Source organism: Aquila chrysaetos, chromosome 2 (assembly GCF_900496995.4).
Source record: "Aquila chrysaetos chrysaetos chromosome 2, bAquChr1.4, whole genome shotgun sequence".
Lineage (NCBI taxonomy): Eukaryota > Metazoa > Chordata > Aves > Accipitriformes > Accipitridae > Aquila > Aquila chrysaetos.
Genome location: NC_044005.1, coordinates 16705931 through 16725805, shown reverse-complemented (window position 1 = coordinate 16725805; position 19875 = coordinate 16705931). Strand labels below are relative to the sequence as shown.

Sequence of the window (19875 nt, the reverse complement as noted above, 5' to 3'; positions counted from 1 at the left end):
TTAGTTTTAAGTTTCTGAAATATTATAAAGATAATAACAAAAGATGCATTTTTTCACAAAAAAAGTAGATCCCAAATCTGGGCATTTATTCCCTTTGCTGGTAAACGCACGTTCTTTTACGCAGTGTTACATAGATATATAACTTCTAGGATCTTTACAACATGAGAATTATTTAATAATTTTGTTTCACCTTAAAAATTTCAAAGTGACTAGTCCTAATTTAAATGATTTTCTTGAAAGTTTTTCTCCTTGAGATGATTTAGACATCTTTATTTTCTCTGTACAACCATCCTCAATGCTGATCCAAATAGTAACATTATACATAAACAGGCAGCCAGGACAGGCAAATGTATGATATTATGCAATAATGGTCAGCAAAAAATATATGGGTTGATCATGATGTGTGGTTAGTAAAACACTTAGTTCACAGATTATTTTTTTTTTAAGTTGTATGTCAAAATGTAAGTAAAGCAATTGTAAAATCATTAATCCAATATTTCCCACTCCTTTAGCTAAAAAAATAGCTTCAATGAATTTCAGAGTTATTTTTCTTGGAAATAGAAAGTAGAAACATGAGTTATCCTGTTCACTTTATTGATTTCCATAACTTACTTCCAATTTTTTTAACTCTTAAAAATTTTATATATTTTTAGAATTTCAGTTCAAATGTGGACAGGTTAGTTCTGATTGAGCAATGTTTTTTTTTGAAGGGAATGCTAGCAATATGACTTATGAAACTACAGGATATGCAACAATTGATCTAGCTATAAATTTTAAGTCACACAATTTACAGACTTTGTATATTTAGTACACAAGTACTCACTCAAGTTTCAGGGTAAGACAGTATCCCATTTGCAGTACCGTATTTTTATAAAAACTTTCTTGTTGGTTTTACTTCACAGAACAAACATAAATTTCCAACTTATGTTGTTGCCTCAGGACATCAATATGGAGCTGGGGAAGGAGTCTTGCACTACTTTTTTAAGGTAGACATCCAACTATTTTTGAAGGTTCATTTAATTTCTAGGGGCAAATTGCACTGGAATTGAGTGCATTTTTAGTAGCTTTGGTATCATAAACTTAATGCTATTGTGAACAAAACTGATTATTTGATCCCTTTGAAATGTTTTAGCTACAGTGGAAGTGTTTTCTACTTTTTTGGCTCTTTATGTTTTTTAGTTTTCTCCATATTTTTTGAACAGTATTTCTATATGTACTTTACAGTGAGAATATGTCTGTCATATCAATGGAATCAGGAAAAATGTCTTTTTTCTCAACATTATATTCTCTTTTTTCCCAAGCATTTCTTTTATTTGGGATACAAAATAACATTTGTCGAGATCAAAGAATATTAGTTAAAAAAAAAAAAAAGTTTCTTGGTTTTGGTAGGCTGCCAGTCAATTTTTCTCAAAAATTGTTTCCTTTACTGGAGTTCCATTAATCATTCAAGAAACTGAACTTTAAATCCTGAATATACAGATTTGCCTAGTAAACAAATGCTCCTTTTTTAAGCTCTGGTTAAAAGTAACCTTTTCCTCCTTACTTCATTCTCTATTTGTGTTTTCAGATAGGTTGGCTTAGTGAGACTCCTACAATACCTGTTTTTGGAGATGGAAACAATTTTATTCCAACCATTCATGTTGTTGATTTAGCAGCGTAAGTAAAAAAAAAAAAAAAAATTCACATGGACAATAATTGATACCTAGCTAGATAACAAATCCAAATCTACTAGAGAGTACTGAGGCTTTTAAGTGGGGATGGGTGGGTTTAAGAGCACTCTTTGGCCCTTCTTACTGAGTCAAACAGAGACTTCCATTTCTTTAGTACTAGATGTGCCTTCTGGAAACCTTATGTGAGTGTTGCACTGGTGCTATGCTTTTACGAAAAGACTAGCAATGTTCAATCTAGACTGTGATACCAGTTAACTGGCACAGAACTGGAAATGGACCATGGACTCCACAGCAGACTGTTAATATCTTCTACAGATGTTGCTTTTTATCCTTTGAACTCCTTTCCAAATAAAATATCTAGCTGTGTTTCTTTATTAAGGAAAATATATATGAAAATGTCATGCTCTGAAAAGTTCTGCAAGATTTTATAAACTCTTTGTACTGTTTCTGAAATGCATTTAACAACGAAAGCCCAGTATAGTTCTCTAACTACTGGCCCTGGCTGTACTTGCTGTGTTTCAGAGTGTTACAAAATATAGCAGACCACAGGCCAAGGTCTCACTATATACTTGCAGTAGATGTATCTATGCACACTCTTCAAGAATTAATAAAGGTAATAGATTTTTTTTTTTTCAGATATCTTTAAGGTTTTAAAAGCTATACATTGTACTGAAGTAGAAGTTCCTAGGTCTTCCTGAATTATCTTGTGTAGTAAATGATACAGAAAATTATTTTGAAATCCTCCAAGACTTCTGTCCTTTGAACAAAATACACTAGTTGGACCTGATTTTGCAGAACTAACTTTTGCAGTATTATCATTAACTTAGGTAGACATTTTACCTAAGAAAGTTCTGGTGAATTGTTACGGGATTCACAGTACTGTAATTAGATACTCAAAGTTTTTAAGATGTTTTTCACTTCATTTTGTAGGAAGATATATTGTTTTTCCAAGTCTAGAAATAGTCTTGCTGATACTGTTGAACTGTACACTGATAGTGAGAGTCAACTAATACAATATAATAGGAGACATGATCATGTAGATTGAGCAAATGTTACGTAAGGACCAAATATAAGAGCCCAATATTTTTGGTTGTGTCAAAGAGTGTTGCATGGAACAGTGTGTTAGGGAGCTCACAAGAAGATGCAACCTTTGTTTTGGTTCAGGTAAATATACAGGGTCTCACTGAAAAGTTAATATTCGAAGAGCCATTCTGTATAAGTGACCATAGTGCAATTAGCCAACCTTCCTATGGAAGAAGCAAAGGTCAAAATAACTTTTGCAGCTATGGTCAACCATAGGAAAGAGCATTATATAAAAATGAACACAAAAGACATTAAAAATATTAAGTCCTTAGAGGAGAACGGTAGAGGCTATTGAAACTTACAGTATTAGCCGTATAAGCCCATTGCATGCTGCTTATTAACAGAAGTTTGGGAAAGAGAAAATGAAAATTAGTATGGTTAAATTGTAGGTTGAAGAAAACAAGATGTCAGACTTCAAAAAGTTATGGTTATGTCCAGATGAAGAAAATAGAATAGACAAGATTATGAAATCTGGCAGGTTAAGTGAAAAAACACTTGAAGATCAACTATCGGGAAAGACTCAAAATGAATATCCTTTTTTCAAACACTTGCCAGAAAATCTATAAGGCAAATTGATGATTATGGTATAAAAGGAGCACTTAGAGAAGACAAGCCCACAGCAGAGATGCTTTACAGTAGTGGGCATGGGTAAGAATTTGGAAGCATCTTAATGCTTCAGGATCTCTGTGGATAACTTGTTAGAGGATCTGTATAAAACTAAAGTAACTGTAGTTCAGGTCTGAAATCACTCAAGGATGAAATAACTTTGAATTGCTAATTCACACTTACAACCTGCTGTTTAGCATGGTCCTGGCACTTGAAGGCTGGAGAATGATAAATGTGATGCCAATGTAAAAAGACAGGTTCCTGAAATATTTTGGGAATTACAGGCCAATATGCCTAATACCATTGGCTAATAACCAGGTACATTATTAGACATTATAATAAATTAATTGCATTAAAGAACACCCAGATACATATGATCTATTTGGGAAGAGTCAATGTGACTTTTGTAAAATACTTTCCCAAGAAATACTTTCCAAAAAAGTACTTTCAAATACTTTGGAAACCTCCTGAAATTCTTTAATGTGACCAGCAATGTGGATAAGGGCAAACAAGCTGATGTAGTCTACTTGAATTTCCCAAAGGCTTTCAGAGAAGTACTTCACCAAAAGCTGTTGAGAAGCAGCTAGGCACCCTGAGAAAAGTGGTTAGGTCCTTTCATGGATGTGTGATTGTTTAGAAATTGGAAATTGCGGGCAGGAGTAAGTGGACAGTTCTTGTAGAGACAGGAAGTTGCCAGTGGAGAGAGCGTTGCAGAGCGCACTGCGGAGAGCTATCTTGGCAGGGAACTGTACCAGCCCAGCGGAAATCCGGAAAAGATACATGGGAGAGAAATACCTTGAGAGTTACTTAAATATACAGCAGCTATTTCTAGTTTAGGAAGTCTCCGAGCTGAAAATAGTGTAAGATTAGAAGAGTATCTGGAAGGAGTATCGTATGTGCTTTTCCCATTCTTACTTTCATTTAGGTGTCCACTAATTGACATCGTTGGAGACAGAATGCTGGAATATATTGTAGATTTGATCTGATGCTCTGTATCAATTTTTATGATTTCATGGAATCTAGTGGGGTTTAAAATCTATTTTAAAGGGCTGTAGGAGTAAGGAACAACTTCTGTCTAATGATGAGATGAAAATGGTAATATGGAGAGTCATTGGTGGCATTGATCTAAAACCCTGTCCTGATTGTTAACATGATTAAATACTTCAAGAACCAGAAGTGAAAGTGCTAGGAAATAAAATAGTTCTCCAATAGTTCTTAAGCAGTAGGAAGTTGTACATAGGTTTAAGAGCTTCAGAACACTTTTCTGCAGTTCTGGGTTGTTTGTTTGTTGTTTGGTTTTTTTTCATGGCAAGTACTAAAGAGGAAGTGATATATAGCAAAACAAAGGTGTTTAATACTAACATTACAGTTAATATACTGTTCTTTGATCTATCTATTTCAAATCCGTATACTGATTTTTCAGGTATAGTGTAACATAAAATTTAAAGCACATATTTTATCTGCATAAATCCTCTACAATTTTTTCTAAGAATCTGATTTGATAAGTGTATTTTTTCTTTTTCTTGATAGTGTATCAGTAAATATGTTGGACCAGGAAAAATTGAGAAGATTCCAAAAGAAAATGCATTCCTGAGTAAAGACTTAACAGTTAGTACTGTTTTCCCTTTATTACTTAAGGAAAGGTTGTAAACTTAAAAGTATAATTTCATAAAATATGTAAATTCTTTTTTTTATTTCACCAGAAAAATTTAACCCTAAAACATGCCTAAAAATATATACAGTGGGTTTGAATTTAGAAAATAAACAAACTAAAATTTACCATCATAGAACAGACTGTTTTGAGGAGTTACAGCCTGATTTAGAAAAGCAGTGGAGCTCTGATGTCACTGTTGCACTGAGCATACTGGAGCACTCTAAAAAAGCCTATACAAAATGATAAAAATAACAAAAAAAGTTAATAATTAGGTGCTACTAAGGCTGATGAACACAGCATACATAAATTATGTTGTATTCATCTATTTATCTGAAATAAACTGTTCATAGGAGAAATAAACTAATTACAAACCTAGTAGTTTTAAGATTGGATTTGATAACTTTATGAAAGAGGTTACTGCAATTATATGAAACCTTTGTACTATACATAATAATTGTTTAATGTTTCCTGTTCTAATAGTTCATAAGAATACTCAAATACAAATAAACATTGAAAATGTTTATACTTTTAAAAAGTCTGTTTTGCTTTGTCTGCAAACCTGCTTTCCCTGTGCTTTAAGTCTTTTTATTCTCACCCTTCCGTTCTTGCCTCTAGTTTAAGCTAACAGTGTTCTTTTAACATGCATAGCTTAAGTCTGTAAATAAATGTACTTTTGCTCCCTCAGCAAATGCATTTGGATATGTTGCTTGTGAACCTGCGAATGGAATCTATGTTTCTGAAAGAGACTTTCAACATTAAGTGGGTTGCTCAGGCAGGACTGGTGGAGAACATTGAACAAATCATCAAGGAATACAAGCAAAGTCGAGGATTACTGGTAATGGTTTGGTGTACCCTATTTTAAAGTGTGCCTTTCTCTTTTTTCCCCAACAGAAAATGTTACATAAACACAAGCTTTAATTTCTTTAACTAAAAATACATGGAAGGCTGATATAGATGCAAAGTAAGTGAACATAAAAACTGAAAATTAAATTGAAGAACTTAAAAAAGAGGGAATATTAATTAAAACAGTAATCATTAAGTTTTATTTCTTTTGTGCCTGAAACTGAAACCCTGTAAGTGCAAATAAGCTTCCTGATGGAAAAGCTGCTGTTCTGAAACTAGTTTCTGTATGCAATATATGGCATTCCTGGTATATTTTGTTTCAAGAACACAGTAAGTGTATCTCTTATTTAAGCTTTTTTATAACAGTCAGTAGTTCGGGGAGTATTTTATGTCCTTCATCATATTTAGTGACCCAGGATATTCAATTGCAATGTAGCTTTCATTTTACCCTGCTCTGTTGTGTAATGTACTGAGCAACTTTGCTGTTTCCTATGTTAGCTTAGTATTTAGAACTTCTGTATTCAAATGTATAGGGAAGGTTATTGAAAGGTGCAGAAAATTGCTTGCATACATTCAAGTATTGATTGGTATGATAACGCTGTTCAGTGTGTCTAAATCTTGTTCAAACTTTGAACAAGAGTTCAGGAGGTGTAAAGCAAAATACAACTACCATCATTTGAGGTTGTTCATTAAAAGTCCATGCATACCTCTGAAAGAAATATCAGATCTGTGTTTGGGTTAAACTAACGCATCTGAGTACATAAGCATGTAATTCAAAGAAATTCAGTCCAATATATAGGCATACCAAGTGGCAAGGAGAGGGGAGGCTAGCTAGACCTCTGTCCCTGACACTACTCTATTAAATTTGCAGAGTTTGCACTGTCAGATCTACTGAATTAAGGGAGGCAGTTAATGATGTATGATTTTGAGTTTGTTGCATAATATATTTAATAAGTGTATACTGGAGTCTTAATTACACTTACTCATCCATGGGCTAGGTAAGCTAAAATGATAATATCTTAAGATTGTGATGGATCTGAAATTTTTGAGGTCAAAATAACCATTGTGATGACAGCAACTCTGCCTCAGCTGGGAGATAGAGCTATTACATGTATATAGTAGAATATCTGCCACCTCATTCCAAAATTCAGTGCATCCTATCTATGGGGTTGTGTTTTGTCTCTTTTGATCATTCAAACACTAATAGTGCCACTATAAGTTGGTCTATGAGTCTATTAAATAGAAGTGTGCTTTTTCTCCAATGGTAAAGTTGTACTTTTAAATTAAGTAACTGTGTTACTCAAAGCCTGTGGATGATGTAGGAGATACTCAGTGAGGAATAAATAAATGAATAAAACTAAAATATATTTTCAGTTTAATTATAATAATTATTATTTCCTATTAGTTATAGGAAAAAGATTGTTCCTTTTACATTAAAGCATCTATATTGTTTGAATGATGTTATATCTTTACCTTTTTTTTCCAGCCTCTCAAAGTTTACATTCATGGTCCTCCTGGGGTTGGCAAATCTACCATTGCTGAAGAGCTCTGCAAACACTACAAGCTACATCACGTTAAGATAAATGATGTGATTTCTGAAACAATAGCAAATCTGGTGTGTTGCTGTTTTCTAATATTGCTATTATTTTAATTTCTGTGATTTTACAGTGCTTGGCACCATTTAAAAATTAGTTATAATTCCATTATTTGAGAATGGAAATCTCTTTTGACATGCTGATCACCTCTGGGGGATCAGGGAGAAGCACTGAACTCTTTTTAGAGACTGATGGTTGCTCAGTATCTCACTGTCCAGGAGCATACATGAAATGAATTGTTTAATTTTTTTGTTTTCCTTGTATTACGTCTGTGTATAAAAGAAATTTGACTATGGAATTTCTGAGCACATTCATATTTCTGATCTTGTCTTCAGGAGAACATTGTGGCTCCTAAAGAACTGTACTCTGACAGTGTGGGAGAAGAGGGAGAAGATGATGAAGAAGAGGAGGGTAAAAATGTAGAAGCAGCACACGAGTTATTAGCTAGAATAAAAGAAAGCATGGAGCAGAATGCAGGTAGGAAATACAAAGTACTAAGATGGGATTTAGGTAACTAGTGCAACCCTATGCAAATGGAAGATCAGGAAGTAAATTGGTGCTTTAGAACTTTTAGTCCTATTAAAAGCAAGAATCATGCCCTGTCCATTTGTATGTACCTTATTTAAAAATCAAATACAATGTTTTACATTATACATTATACATTACATACCTTGTATATCAAAAGTGATACACTTTTTAAATAATGTGGTGCTTTTTTAATTGTAGAAGTTCCATTTTTCTACTTCTTTATACATTTTATATAATTCTTTTTACCTTAAAAGTTGATATATAAGTAACAACAGTATACTCAGAAGCATTAGCTTCTTGCCCAGATTTTTTTAAGAACTTCATGTTTTCTTCTCAGAACAGGGAGCATAATTTATATAATATAAAGTAAAAAGTTAGTGAAGCATATCTTTATCAAATTTTCAAAAAAGAATTAGTGCACTGTCATATGAAATTGTGGGGTTTTTAAATTACCTTATACCTCATTTTGGCCATTTCTAAAAAGTAAATAGTATTTACTGAAGCCTGTAAAGAATTTTAAAGTCTGCAGATTGAAAAAGGTCCATAAAAATTGCCATTAATGAAAAGTAATTATAATCTACATATGAATAAAGTCATGTAGGTTTTGAATCAGTGCTTAACATTTTCCGTGCAGTATAAAGTGATCCCCCTTAAAAATGCATCCTATCACTAAAGGTTTACCTGATTTGGATCTTGTGTATCTGCAAAGCAATGAACTTGCAACGCACCCAAAAGCTTCAATAATGACATCTATGGCAGCATCTCTTCTACATGCCTTGCTTTGTTGTTTAAAATAATAATGCCTTTTAAAAGAGTAACATACTTTTATGATTACAATGGTTTATAAATATTTAAGACTTTTAAAAGCTGAAGAAAATAAAGTAGGAAACTGGAGTCAATGGTTGCAAAAGGACAAAAAATCAGGTCAAACCAAACTTTTTACTCCCACACATTTGTTCAACAATGTAGGCCAAGTTAATAAACCGCTTCATATCTCAATCTATTGATCTGAAAAGGAAACTTGTAAAATCTATCTCACGTTTGTTTTGCAAGACCATCTTTAAGTCTTACTGTTAATTGTAAATAGAAAACGATTGTTTTGTCACTTTTTTCTATAAATATTTCTTTCCTGCTTCTATTAAAATCTGATTGCATTTTTCTAAAAAAAATAATTTCATGTTCAGTATCCTTAAAGTTCTAATATTTATATCTTTGTAAACTCAAATGTAATTTTATTTTATAGCTACACATTTATATTCCATAGACCGCTGACAACATGTAATATACAAATAGTAACTCAAAATACATAAATTTTTTAGGGTCTAAATAGAAGTTTCTCTGATAAATGAATTAAAATGTTAATAAAATAATTTCAGATATCTCTTTTCCATAAACAAGGTACCTATTAACCTTCTCTGTGTCTTAGGTCATCTAGATGATCAGTATGTTGTTAAATTTGTGAAGGATAAGCTCAAATCTATGCCTTGTAGGAATCAGGGATATGTTTTAGATGGGTTCCCGGAGACCTATGACCAGGCAAAAGATCTTTTTAATTGTAAGTACTGCTGCTTTTGGTTTTATTGCTGCTAATATTGTCATTATCGTTATTGTTCTCAGTGCCATAGTATTAGAAGTGCATCAGCACTTGTCCTGGTTTCAGCTGGAATAGAGTTAATTTCCTCCCTAGTACCTGGTACAGTGCTGTGTTTTGGATTTAATGTGAGAATAATGTTGATAACACTGGTGTTTTAGTTGTTGCTAAGCAGTGCTTATCCTAAGTTAAAGATTGTTCAGTTTCCCACGCCCTGCCAGCAAGCAGGTGCACAAGCTGGGAGGGAGCATAGCCAGGACAGCTGACCCAAACTAGCAAAAGGGATATTCCATACCACAGAACGTCATGGCCAGTATAGAAATTTGGGGGAGTTGGCTCGGAAGGGCAGATTGCTGCTTGGGCATTGGTCAGCAGGTGGTGAGCAGCGGCATTGTGCATCACTTGGGTTTGGGGGGGTTTTATTTCTCTCTCTTTTCGTTACATCATTATTATTATTATTGTTATTGTTATTGTTATTATTTTATTTATTAAACTGTTCTTATCTCAACCCACAAGTTTTACTTTTTTTCCAATTGTCCTCCCCATCCCACTGGGAGCAGGGGGGAGTGAGTGAGCAGCTGTGTGGTGCTTAAGTTGCTGGCTGGGCTTAAACCATGACAGCACTGTAATGACTGCAGTGCAGTATACAAAACAAAGCTGTTTTCACATGATGCTTAAAAAGTAAGAAGGATTGTAATGCACCTTTTTTAATTTAATCACAAGATAGTTTTCAGACTATATTTGCTGGCAAAGTACTAAGGAAATGCACAAATATGGAGGATGCTTTCTTGTTCTGTGTTGGTCTACTCCCCTCAAGCAAGCTCTAAAGCAGAATTTCCTTATAATATTTAAGGGCTGCTTAATGAGGGATCCAGCCAGTGCACCAATACATGTTTTGTGAGCCAGATTAGAGTGGGTATATTAGATCAGCTACAGTAGATATGACTTAGAGGAGCTCTGTGACATACACTTCAAATTGTGAGCAAGCACTGTCCATGAATTAAGACCAAGAATCCTCTCCATATGTAAATTACATCATGAGGTTTGAAGGAAAACTAAAACCAGTCTTGTTCGGTTTAATATGCTGGTCTGTAAATTATCATGCTCAGCTGATGTTCTTCAGGCAGTTTTACTGACTATACAAAATAGCAGAGACTTAGTGGCAGAAACCATTTTAACCATCCTACTATAAAACATTTCTACTTACTGTTCTGAGCCCTGTCTCTGGTTTTGGCAGAATAATGTACTTGTCAGGAGGAGAGGCCAGGGTGAGGACAGCAGTAGGGACACATTTTAAAACTGTGTATACAAGTGCATACTTCTGCTGTATAAGCAAACAACTCTTAGTGTCCCAAGGTAGAATTAGTGTCCCAAGGTAGCAGTACGAATTACTTACTGAATTCTCTAAACTGGTGTCCAGGTTAGATTAATTTCCAACAATTAGTATAATTTGAATGTAGACAAACCTGTGTTTGTACTGGCACATTTTTAGCAAATATAATGATATTGTTGCTTCAAATGAAAATGTCAATAATTTCTTACTTATCTTTTAGTGGAAAGTGAAGATGAAGAAGAAGAAATTAAAGGCAAAATACCTAAATGTGATATATTAATCATACCTGGTAAGTTTGATAGATTTCTTTTTAAATAAACAGAGGAATTTTCAAGTACTGCTGCCACCAACGAGAGGTCTAAAATATCACTCCATCTGTTCATATTTAATTTAATATAAATAAATATCTAATTTGTGTAATGCTGCTGCCCTCTTATTTGAAAGTGAACAATTAATCAAAAGGAAGGTTTTGGTTCAGTTTGTGGGTGTTTTAGTCTTTTTTTTTTTCTTTTTGTGAAAATACCATCAACTGTTGGCTGATAATAGTAGCTGCCTTTGTTGTCATTACAGCGGCTATTAATGGAATAAACACGAGCTCCTGAACCTGGCATATTAAAACCCCATAAGTTTATCTTTAGTGTGATATCTTGAAAGTTGTTACCAAATTCATTTTAATGCATCAGTTAAGTTGGGAATTAAAATAGAGTGGTTTTCATCTATGCAGAAATGGCTTCATCCTGGTGTTTTTGCTATTTTGATTTCTTTGGAAGTTTTGATATTTCATTCAAACAATACATTTGGTATATTTTGCATTACAGATGTCTAGTTAGATACTATAAAGGCTGAATATCTCAAATGCTTAGTGTTTCAGTAAATGATAATTTACTGGCTTCAGAAGAAGTGAAAGAAATTCAGAACTTTCTGAAAAATTCCCTAGTCCTTGCACATACATGAAGGTTTGATTTAAAAAGCAGACTTCTAACAAGTTTGCAACCACTTATGAGTTGCTTATTTCTGAAGTAAATAATTTCTGTTATTCATAAACAAAACCACTTTTAGCCTCCATTTCAAAAGGAGAAATGTGAATGAATTATTATGATGCACTGGAGAAATACCACTTTCTCTCCCATAACAAGTACCTTCGGCATGGGTTTGTTGGGATTGTTTGACTTGCAGGATTGTTGTTTAAAATCTGTTATTAACACAAAATAGGTAAGACAGAGGAAAAACAATAATATATGGGCACTGATAATGTGTTCTTCTTCACAGAATTTGTTATTTCTTTGACCGCATCTGATGAATTCCTTATAAACAGAATAATAAATCTGCCAGAGAGAATTGTTGCTGGAACTCATTATACCCAGGACCAGTTCCTGCAATCTCTGAATCTCTTCAGAGACTTAAACACAGAAGATAAGACTGTTCTCAATTATTTTGATGAACTTGAAATACTTCCTCAGTTTATTGGTATGAAATAATAAAATTAAAAAAATTGTGTTGTTACAAATTTAACACTTGCGAAGATCATATAGTAAGTGTACATCTATAAATAATATTTTTAATTAACGTTGCAGAATACAGATACAAAAATCATTTAATTATATACCTGCAAAAATATCTGTATACTCAGAAGGATTCTGAATTGTTCTTATACAGTTAACCTGTTTTAAAAAATAGGGGGTTTAATTGTTCATTTTTGTAGTCTAAATGATCAAAATAATTTTCTGACTTGTTACAGACCTCCACACTGGCATGCTTCCAGATTGGTGTAATAGTATATTTTCATGGACTTTCAATATTATAGTTGCTTATATTTTTTCTTTAGACTTATCCTCAGGTGCAATGACAATATATGGGTAATATGCAAATGATGAAGCATGAAAGAAAATTATTAGAAATTAAAGGTGGAAGGCTAGGGCTGAATCTGTTTTGCACTCTACCTGTATGTGAGAAAATTTGTCGTCCCTGCACACTATCTAGAAAATTGTGATCACTGGGAAATCTTGAGAAAATTACTATAATCTGATTATTCAAAAACAGTGAGATCAGGGTGACAGCATTCTTAAGAAAAATTGGGGGGGGGGGGGGAGAAAAGAAAGAACAGGGGGAAAACCCTGCAACTAAAATCAAACTGCTGATAGTTGGAATGTCCATTTGAGATGAGTTATGACAAGTTAGTTGTTCAACAGCCTCAGTCATAATTGATTTCCTAAGTTTTTTTTTAATTTAATGTCAGTCATGGAGATTTTCTTGAGAGTAATACCATACATGTGTTGTTAGAAAGCATAGCAGAGGAAAAAAATAGTGTGTTAGTATAATCATTTTAGAATTGAGGTAATTCTGCTACAGAAAGTAAAATAAGAAGTGGTAAATATTAAGGTCTGATGCCATCAATTGGTCGTATTCTTATTTTATACACTTCTGGACATGCAAGTAGTAGCACTGTCCAAGACCATGTTTTATTTTGGTGGGGACTATAACACCTTTGGTGTATACTCTGTGATAGACTATTGCAGTGTTTTCTGTTAGGAATTATGCCCAAAGATTACTCTTAAACTCTAGTCCATTCCTAATAAGGAAACTCACTGGCCTACTAATTTTAGAGTTTTCACAACTGTGATGTTCAGTGACTTCCAGATGATTTTCACATTCAGTTTATAGTGTTGGTTCTTATCTTCAAAGGAGCATTGTCTTTAGGTCCTGTTTATCTCAGGAACTGCCATTTTACCTATAATCACATCACTGATTGTTACCCACCAAAGTATGCAAGCACATAGGCTTCTGTTGTAAAATGGTAAGGACAGATTACAAAGATAACTTCAGTGAGGAACTGAAGCTCTGCCAATACCCCTCCATTCTAGCTGATGTTCCAGATGTTCTATCAGATCCATAGAATTAAGTAGCATCAGATTTAAGCAGACCGCCAACTCCTTCCTCAATCATACTCTGAAGGAATTTAGTGGGAAATGGTTAAAAAATTGTGTTTGATTTGTTAAATATTGACTCAAATTAATCAAATGCTTCTTCCACTTTAATTTTAGAAAATCATAACATATGGCTTTATGAAATGCTTTTATGATTATTATTTTTTCTGAGTCTGAAATATGATTAGTACAAAGGAGTGGGCTTCAAGATTCTGGAAACCCTCCTTTGCTACAGTGACTCACTGAATGAAGTCTGCAAGTCAGTTATCTTGTTTCTTGTTTTTCTCATCTGCAAATTGGGGATGTTAACACAGGCATGTTAGATCATCTACAAAAAGGCATGATAAAGTTATAACAGCAATTTCCTTTGAAGATCTTAATTTACAAACTCCTTTTCTGGTGATCTTTCCTCTCAAGTAGCATCAGTGCTAACTTCATTTTTTATTTAAAAGGTATTTATTTGGGGGGATAAAAGCAGTTAATTATGATTGCTGTAATATTTGCATTGTAATCTTGCTTGGCCATCTAAGAAAAAAATGCAGTCTTTGACACCTCAAATTGAATACTGAGAGAGTTCTTAGCAATACTTTAAATGACTAGAAAAGTGGTTTGCACTGTAATTTTTATATCCAGGTGCAGCTAAAATTGCAGAAACAATGGACTGCTTGACATAGAAAATGTATTATTCTTTTAATATGGAATACTTCAGGAATTTAATTCCTGATTTTTTGAAAGAAGAAGCTGTAAAAGAAATTTTATTATGTAGAATTATGTTAGCTTTCTCCTCAATTCATTAGCAGAGTTTGTACTTCAGGTCCAAATCACAAACACTTAAATTCTTGGAATAATGGTGTTAGTATTAGACAGCTATCTTCTGTCTGAATTAGTGATTAGAAAGAAATGAGAAGCATACTTTGCCAATGGCTTTCAAAATAACTTCATAAAGCAAAGGTCTGTGGAGTAGGGACTACTGGCTTCTCATCTAAATTCTGTATTCCAGTTGTTCTGGGTTTTCCCCTTCCTCTGCTTGCTCTCCTTACCAATATCTGTGCCTTATAATGATCTCCAGTCCCTTACCACTGAACGAGCCCTTTATCTTTGTATTCTCTGGATACCTGAAATGCCCACTTTTCCTATTTACCATGCACATTTCTATATCCTTTCTGCCAGATGCCTCCCCACACTGAATGCATATAGAGCCCAGAAAGCCCTGGAGACAGTCTCCATTTTTCTGTGTTTTTTCTTTTCCTTCTTTTTTTGCAAGTTTAATATGCAAGTAGCCTCCAGCAATTAAAAGGGAGAAGGAATGAAATGAAAGAGAAGGTCTTGCTCAGTCTCTATACTCCTACATGAAGCTACAGATTTGTTTTGTAGATATAACACAGTAAGAATTCAACTAGAGATAGGTCTATGTATTTGTAAATCTGTATGAGTGAAAACTTTGGAGTTTGTTGCCAAATCCTTACAACCTATTGTGTAACCTGCGGGGGAAATAGGGTCAAAAGCTGATGGTTTTATGCATCTGGATAAGTTGACATAAGAGTAGTGACAAGAACATCTCTGATAGTTGAATGACCTCATTTTCAAGTTTCAAAACTTAAGAAAGCTGCAACTGATAAACAGAAGAGTTGTAAAAATTATTTTAATACATTTCTCCTTTACATCATCTTAAAATGACAAACTATTTTAGCTGAAACTGTTGTCCTAAAAGCAGATTTGTTACCCAGTGTGCAATAGACCAATCTCACACACTCAGGAGAGATATTGCTTTTTATTCAGGCCTGGGTGCTCGGTGGACTTTCCACAAATCAAGCACACCAGCTTCATCAGGTGTGTCTCTTATACAGTAACAATTGCATTCATTTTATTAAGCTACTCCTATCTAGTACATATTCAGACTAATGCATATGCATAGGATTATATAACCATGACACATCAAATGCCTTCACCGCATGTGCCGGGGTCTCGGGTGGTCTTCGGTCGTCATTTGGGGAGGCATCCTCTCCTCACTTTGACCACTAAATCCCTCTGTATCGGGTCAATGGTTCGTTTTCCTGCCAAGAGGGATGCATCATCAATCAGGAAGAATAGAAAGGACCAGAACGATCTTGGCTACTTCTCTAGGTATTATTAAAAATGTTTGAAGTTGAAAATGATTAACTAACTTAATTTAAACCAAGATTTTCTATATCGGACATCAAAACTAGTACAGAAAATCAGATATAGAAAACTTCATTCTGTGTAGCAAAAAAATTGACATTTATAAGCAACTGAAACCAACATCTTATACTTGAAAATTCAAACAATGTGAAAACTGTGTATTTTTAGGTCTTGCAGTCATTTACTAATGTCCATTGATAATTGACAAAAGTCTTGAAAATTTCTCTTTTGTTTTTGAAAGACGTAGCCAAATTTGAAGACCCTGAGAACAGATTTATTGTAAAAGAGATCATCAAAGAAATTGGGGAACCTCGGAATTATGGTTTGACAGATGCAGAAAAGGAGAATTTGGAACGCAAAGCAGCTGAGGAACGTCTTGTCAAAGAAGCTCAAGAAAAAGCTGAACGAGAGCGTAAGGAAGCTGAGGAAAGGGCTGAAAGGACGGCATATTGGGAAGAGTGGGTAGGTTAATACATATTTTTGGGAAACAATTATTTATGTGTTTTAGATGGCTTCCAGCAAGCTGTTATGTAAATACACTCAGGAAGTACGGCATAAATTCTCTAGTTCCTTGTATCATATGTTAGATCTGGGTTAGACTATCTTCACACTGCATTTTGAGGCCCAACCTAAGGAATATAGTCTCTTTTTGATTACAGGCAGACCTTTTTTTTTTGGCAGGTTGGTATCAGCATGTCTCTCAAATACTTTTATGATACTCTTCTTGTTGTTGCTGTGCCATAGCTTTTTTATTTTACCATTTATAAATAACTACTGTAATCAGTGGTGATTTTCCATAACTAGTCTTCTAGGACTTTTGCATTTTGCTCACTTTACTTCTAAGCAGCTGACCAAGTCTTAATTATCATGCCTTTCAAACAAATTTTTAACTCAACACTGATCAATATTCCAGTCTGCATTGCAGAAAGGCTTCTGAGCCTGCAAGAGAAACACCTTTGAGAGCTGAATCCTCAGTTCAGTGAGGACCACCTGACACAGTCTGAAGGATGCTTTTTGTTTGCTAATATTTTAATAAGTACTTGGTATTTAGGCTAACTGACCTCACAGGATTTGCACATGATGCTTTTTCCTTATTTACTTTGCCACACCTAAGGACATTTTAGGTAAATAACCTGAAATGCATACTATAAGAATGTTCTTCACATCCAAAGTCAGGTTGTTTCACCAGAAGGCAGTAATTCTATTGTCTTATTTTAGAGCTATTTAAAAACAAACTGATCATTCCACAGAGAAATCCTTTTCTTACATTTGAATGGGGAGGTAATAGCTTGAAATTACTCACTTTTAAAGAAGCATTTACATTGGTCTGATGTTGGCTTGTAAAGAAGTTTTCTTTGTTATCTCTATGCTTATTTACAGCTTCATTCAAGATTAAATAGCATTTTGTACTCTCTGTAAACTTGTCTAAAAGATTAGTAAGGGTAGTTAACACATTTTTAGCTATATTCAATGCAAAGCCATCTAACTTTCAAGAGACCAAACCGTGCATTATTCAAAGTAGGTGTTTAAATAAAATGTGTGCTTAAGTTTATCCTTTTAAATAGGCAGATGCTCAGGAAATTTAAGCAACTATTCATTTGCCCTTGAGACTGTAGATTAGCTGCTGTCTTTGAGTACTGACCAAAGACCACTTGCAGGATTTATTAAATAGCACTCCTGGATTGAGTGAATAAGGTAAATATCCTTTCCATATACTGATATATCTGTTTTATCTGAACATTGCTTTTGTGTTATACCTTAAGTATAGAAAAGCAGTCTTCAGAGTGTCATCTGCTTGCTGTATCTATATATGACTCAGGCTACTGATGAATAAAATGAGAGAAGAGAGGACAATAAAAATGTTTTTGAGTAATCTTCTGGCTAAAACTATTATGGCATGCTATTAAGTGCTATTAAATGAAAGAAGGAAAAACTCGCGGTGGTTTTATTTCTGCCCCTCTGCCCCCTACTTTTTACGTGTAATCATTGTATTTGATTTAACCTGAATTCAAGAATAATTTTAGCTGGTGTAAACAGATGTAATTCACTGTGGTTTTAGTCTATTTAAGTCTTATCCCCCTCGAAAACTGACATAAATGAAATAAAACCAAAACAAAGCAAAGAAACCAAACCCAAAACAAACAAACAAACACAATTTACAATTAGAGAGCCAGGGCTCTCTTCTGAGTAAAAATACTCTCCTTCCCCTCCAGTTCAAAGAACCCTCAAGAAACTGTCTGCATTTGCAGCAGTACTCATTTTTGAAGTGATACAGTGTATTTCAACCATTTTGCCATATTTCTTATGGAAACAGGACAGGACTGGAAGACTTCAGAATAAACCTCCTTTTAGGTGTTAAAGAGAGAAAAATAAAATAATTTTACTAAGGAGATTATTTTTGTTTTCATCACATTAAATTCTTTGTCCTCAGTGTGCTGTGCACTCTAAATTTAATAAGCAGTTCATAGTTTTTCATGCCAAGTTGTGAGTTTTAAAGTTCTGTCCACAGCTTCTAGCAGTATTTTTTTCTCTAGGCCACCACCGTTATTCAGTCAAGTGCTATTTGGTAGACGTAAATCTTATTCTCTATGATTTTGTTCGTTATTTGTAGAATAAACATCTGGAGGAAGTGAAAAGACAAGAACAAGAGTTATTGGAGGCCCAGTCCATTCCACTACGAAACTATTTAATGAAGAACGTCATGCCAACGCTTATGCAAGGGATAAATGAATGCTGTAAGATCAGGCCAGATGATCCAGTCGATTTTCTGGTAAGGTGATTACATCTTTTTTTCTTAAATATGTTTGAAAAAGCTTAATGAAAATATTAACATAGACCCAAAAAATCTCTGTTAACATAAGGACTTAAATTCCTTTTCCCCACTGTCATGATAACAATTAATTAACAGATAGTATCTGCAATTATGGTAAGCAGTAATTATTTTGAAAACTAAAAACCCAGCAACCACTCTTCATGGGATCAGTTGATACTGTGTATCAAGTAAGGGCATAATCCAGCTTTGCTGAACAGTCATAGGACAAGAATCACTACCAGAATTGGTTTCTCTTTGGTGTGCACGCTCTGCACGTCTTACATATCCTGCCAATTCTGCTGTGACAGAGGCCTGCAGAAAGGGAGACATCACTCTCCCAGCTGATTACACCCCTCTAGGCACAACAGGACACATTACTGTAATGATGAAGAAAGCTCTTCAGTAATTCCCTTCACAATACACAGATAAATTAATGAGTAAATCCTATAAGACATTTATAGAATAATTCCACTTGCAAAGGACCTCAAGAAGTTATCTAGTTCAACTTTCAGCCGAAAGCAGGGTCAGCGTTGCATTCAGACAAGAATTCAGATGCTGCAAAGTTATTGCTGTACTGCTGTTCTTCCTGCACATCCTAAGAAAGTTATTAACAAGCTATCACTGTTTTGATGAAAAGAGACATTTTATTAACCAAGCAAAAGCTTAAAATGAAAGCGTCAGTGTTGCATGCCACTTTAGGCACTAAGGAATATTTGTTTTAACCTTTTTGCTTACTGATGAGTGACAACTACCTGTAGCTGTAGGAGCATGAGATCTTCCCTAACTGCATAACTTTTAAAGATCTGTATTATCTACTCTTCTGGGTCCAGAAATCAGGCCCTAGGGTACTCCCTAGGATTTTCCATGGAGTGACAAATACTGTCATAAATAGTTCACTTCCTTCTCTTGCCCACGATAGATAGAGGTGGGGTAACTGCTACCAAGAGGGAGAATGAAGTGGATGGTATTTAGGATGGTATTTCTGGGGAGAGGTTTCTCTGACATATCTGCCAGAAATTACATTTTAGAGGCGTTTAATACTTTCTGTAATTTTGTTTAAAGCAATGTGATCCACT

General features: G+C 34.3%; 1 protein-coding gene across 4 annotated transcripts in view; it reads left to right on the top strand.

The window, feature by feature from the left end:
- AK7 (adenylate kinase 7) overlaps positions 1 to 19875 on the top strand; it is a 28183-nt gene that overhangs the window by 6909 nt on the left and 1399 nt on the right. The window contains exons 6-17 of one of the 4 annotated variants that reach the window (XM_030032148.1): positions 903 to 986; positions 1568 to 1656; positions 2193 to 2283; positions 4890 to 4967; positions 5699 to 5848; positions 7343 to 7471; positions 7787 to 7862; positions 9406 to 9534; positions 11124 to 11192; positions 12173 to 12370; positions 16229 to 16449; positions 18599 to 18757. In XM_030032148.1, the coding sequence (XP_029888008.1) occupies positions 903 to 986; positions 1568 to 1656; positions 2193 to 2283; positions 4890 to 4967; positions 5699 to 5848; positions 7343 to 7471; positions 7787 to 7862; positions 9406 to 9534; positions 11124 to 11192; positions 12173 to 12370; positions 16229 to 16449; positions 18599 to 18757 (1473 nt within the window). Of the gene's footprint in view, positions 1 to 902; positions 987 to 1567; positions 1657 to 2192; positions 2284 to 4889; positions 4968 to 5698; positions 5849 to 7342; positions 7472 to 7786; positions 7929 to 9405; positions 9535 to 11123; positions 11193 to 12172; positions 12371 to 16228; positions 16450 to 18598; positions 18758 to 19875 lie in introns of all 4 variants that reach the window. The other 3 variants (XM_030032138.1, XM_030032159.1, XM_030032170.1) reach the window with 3 other exon arrangements.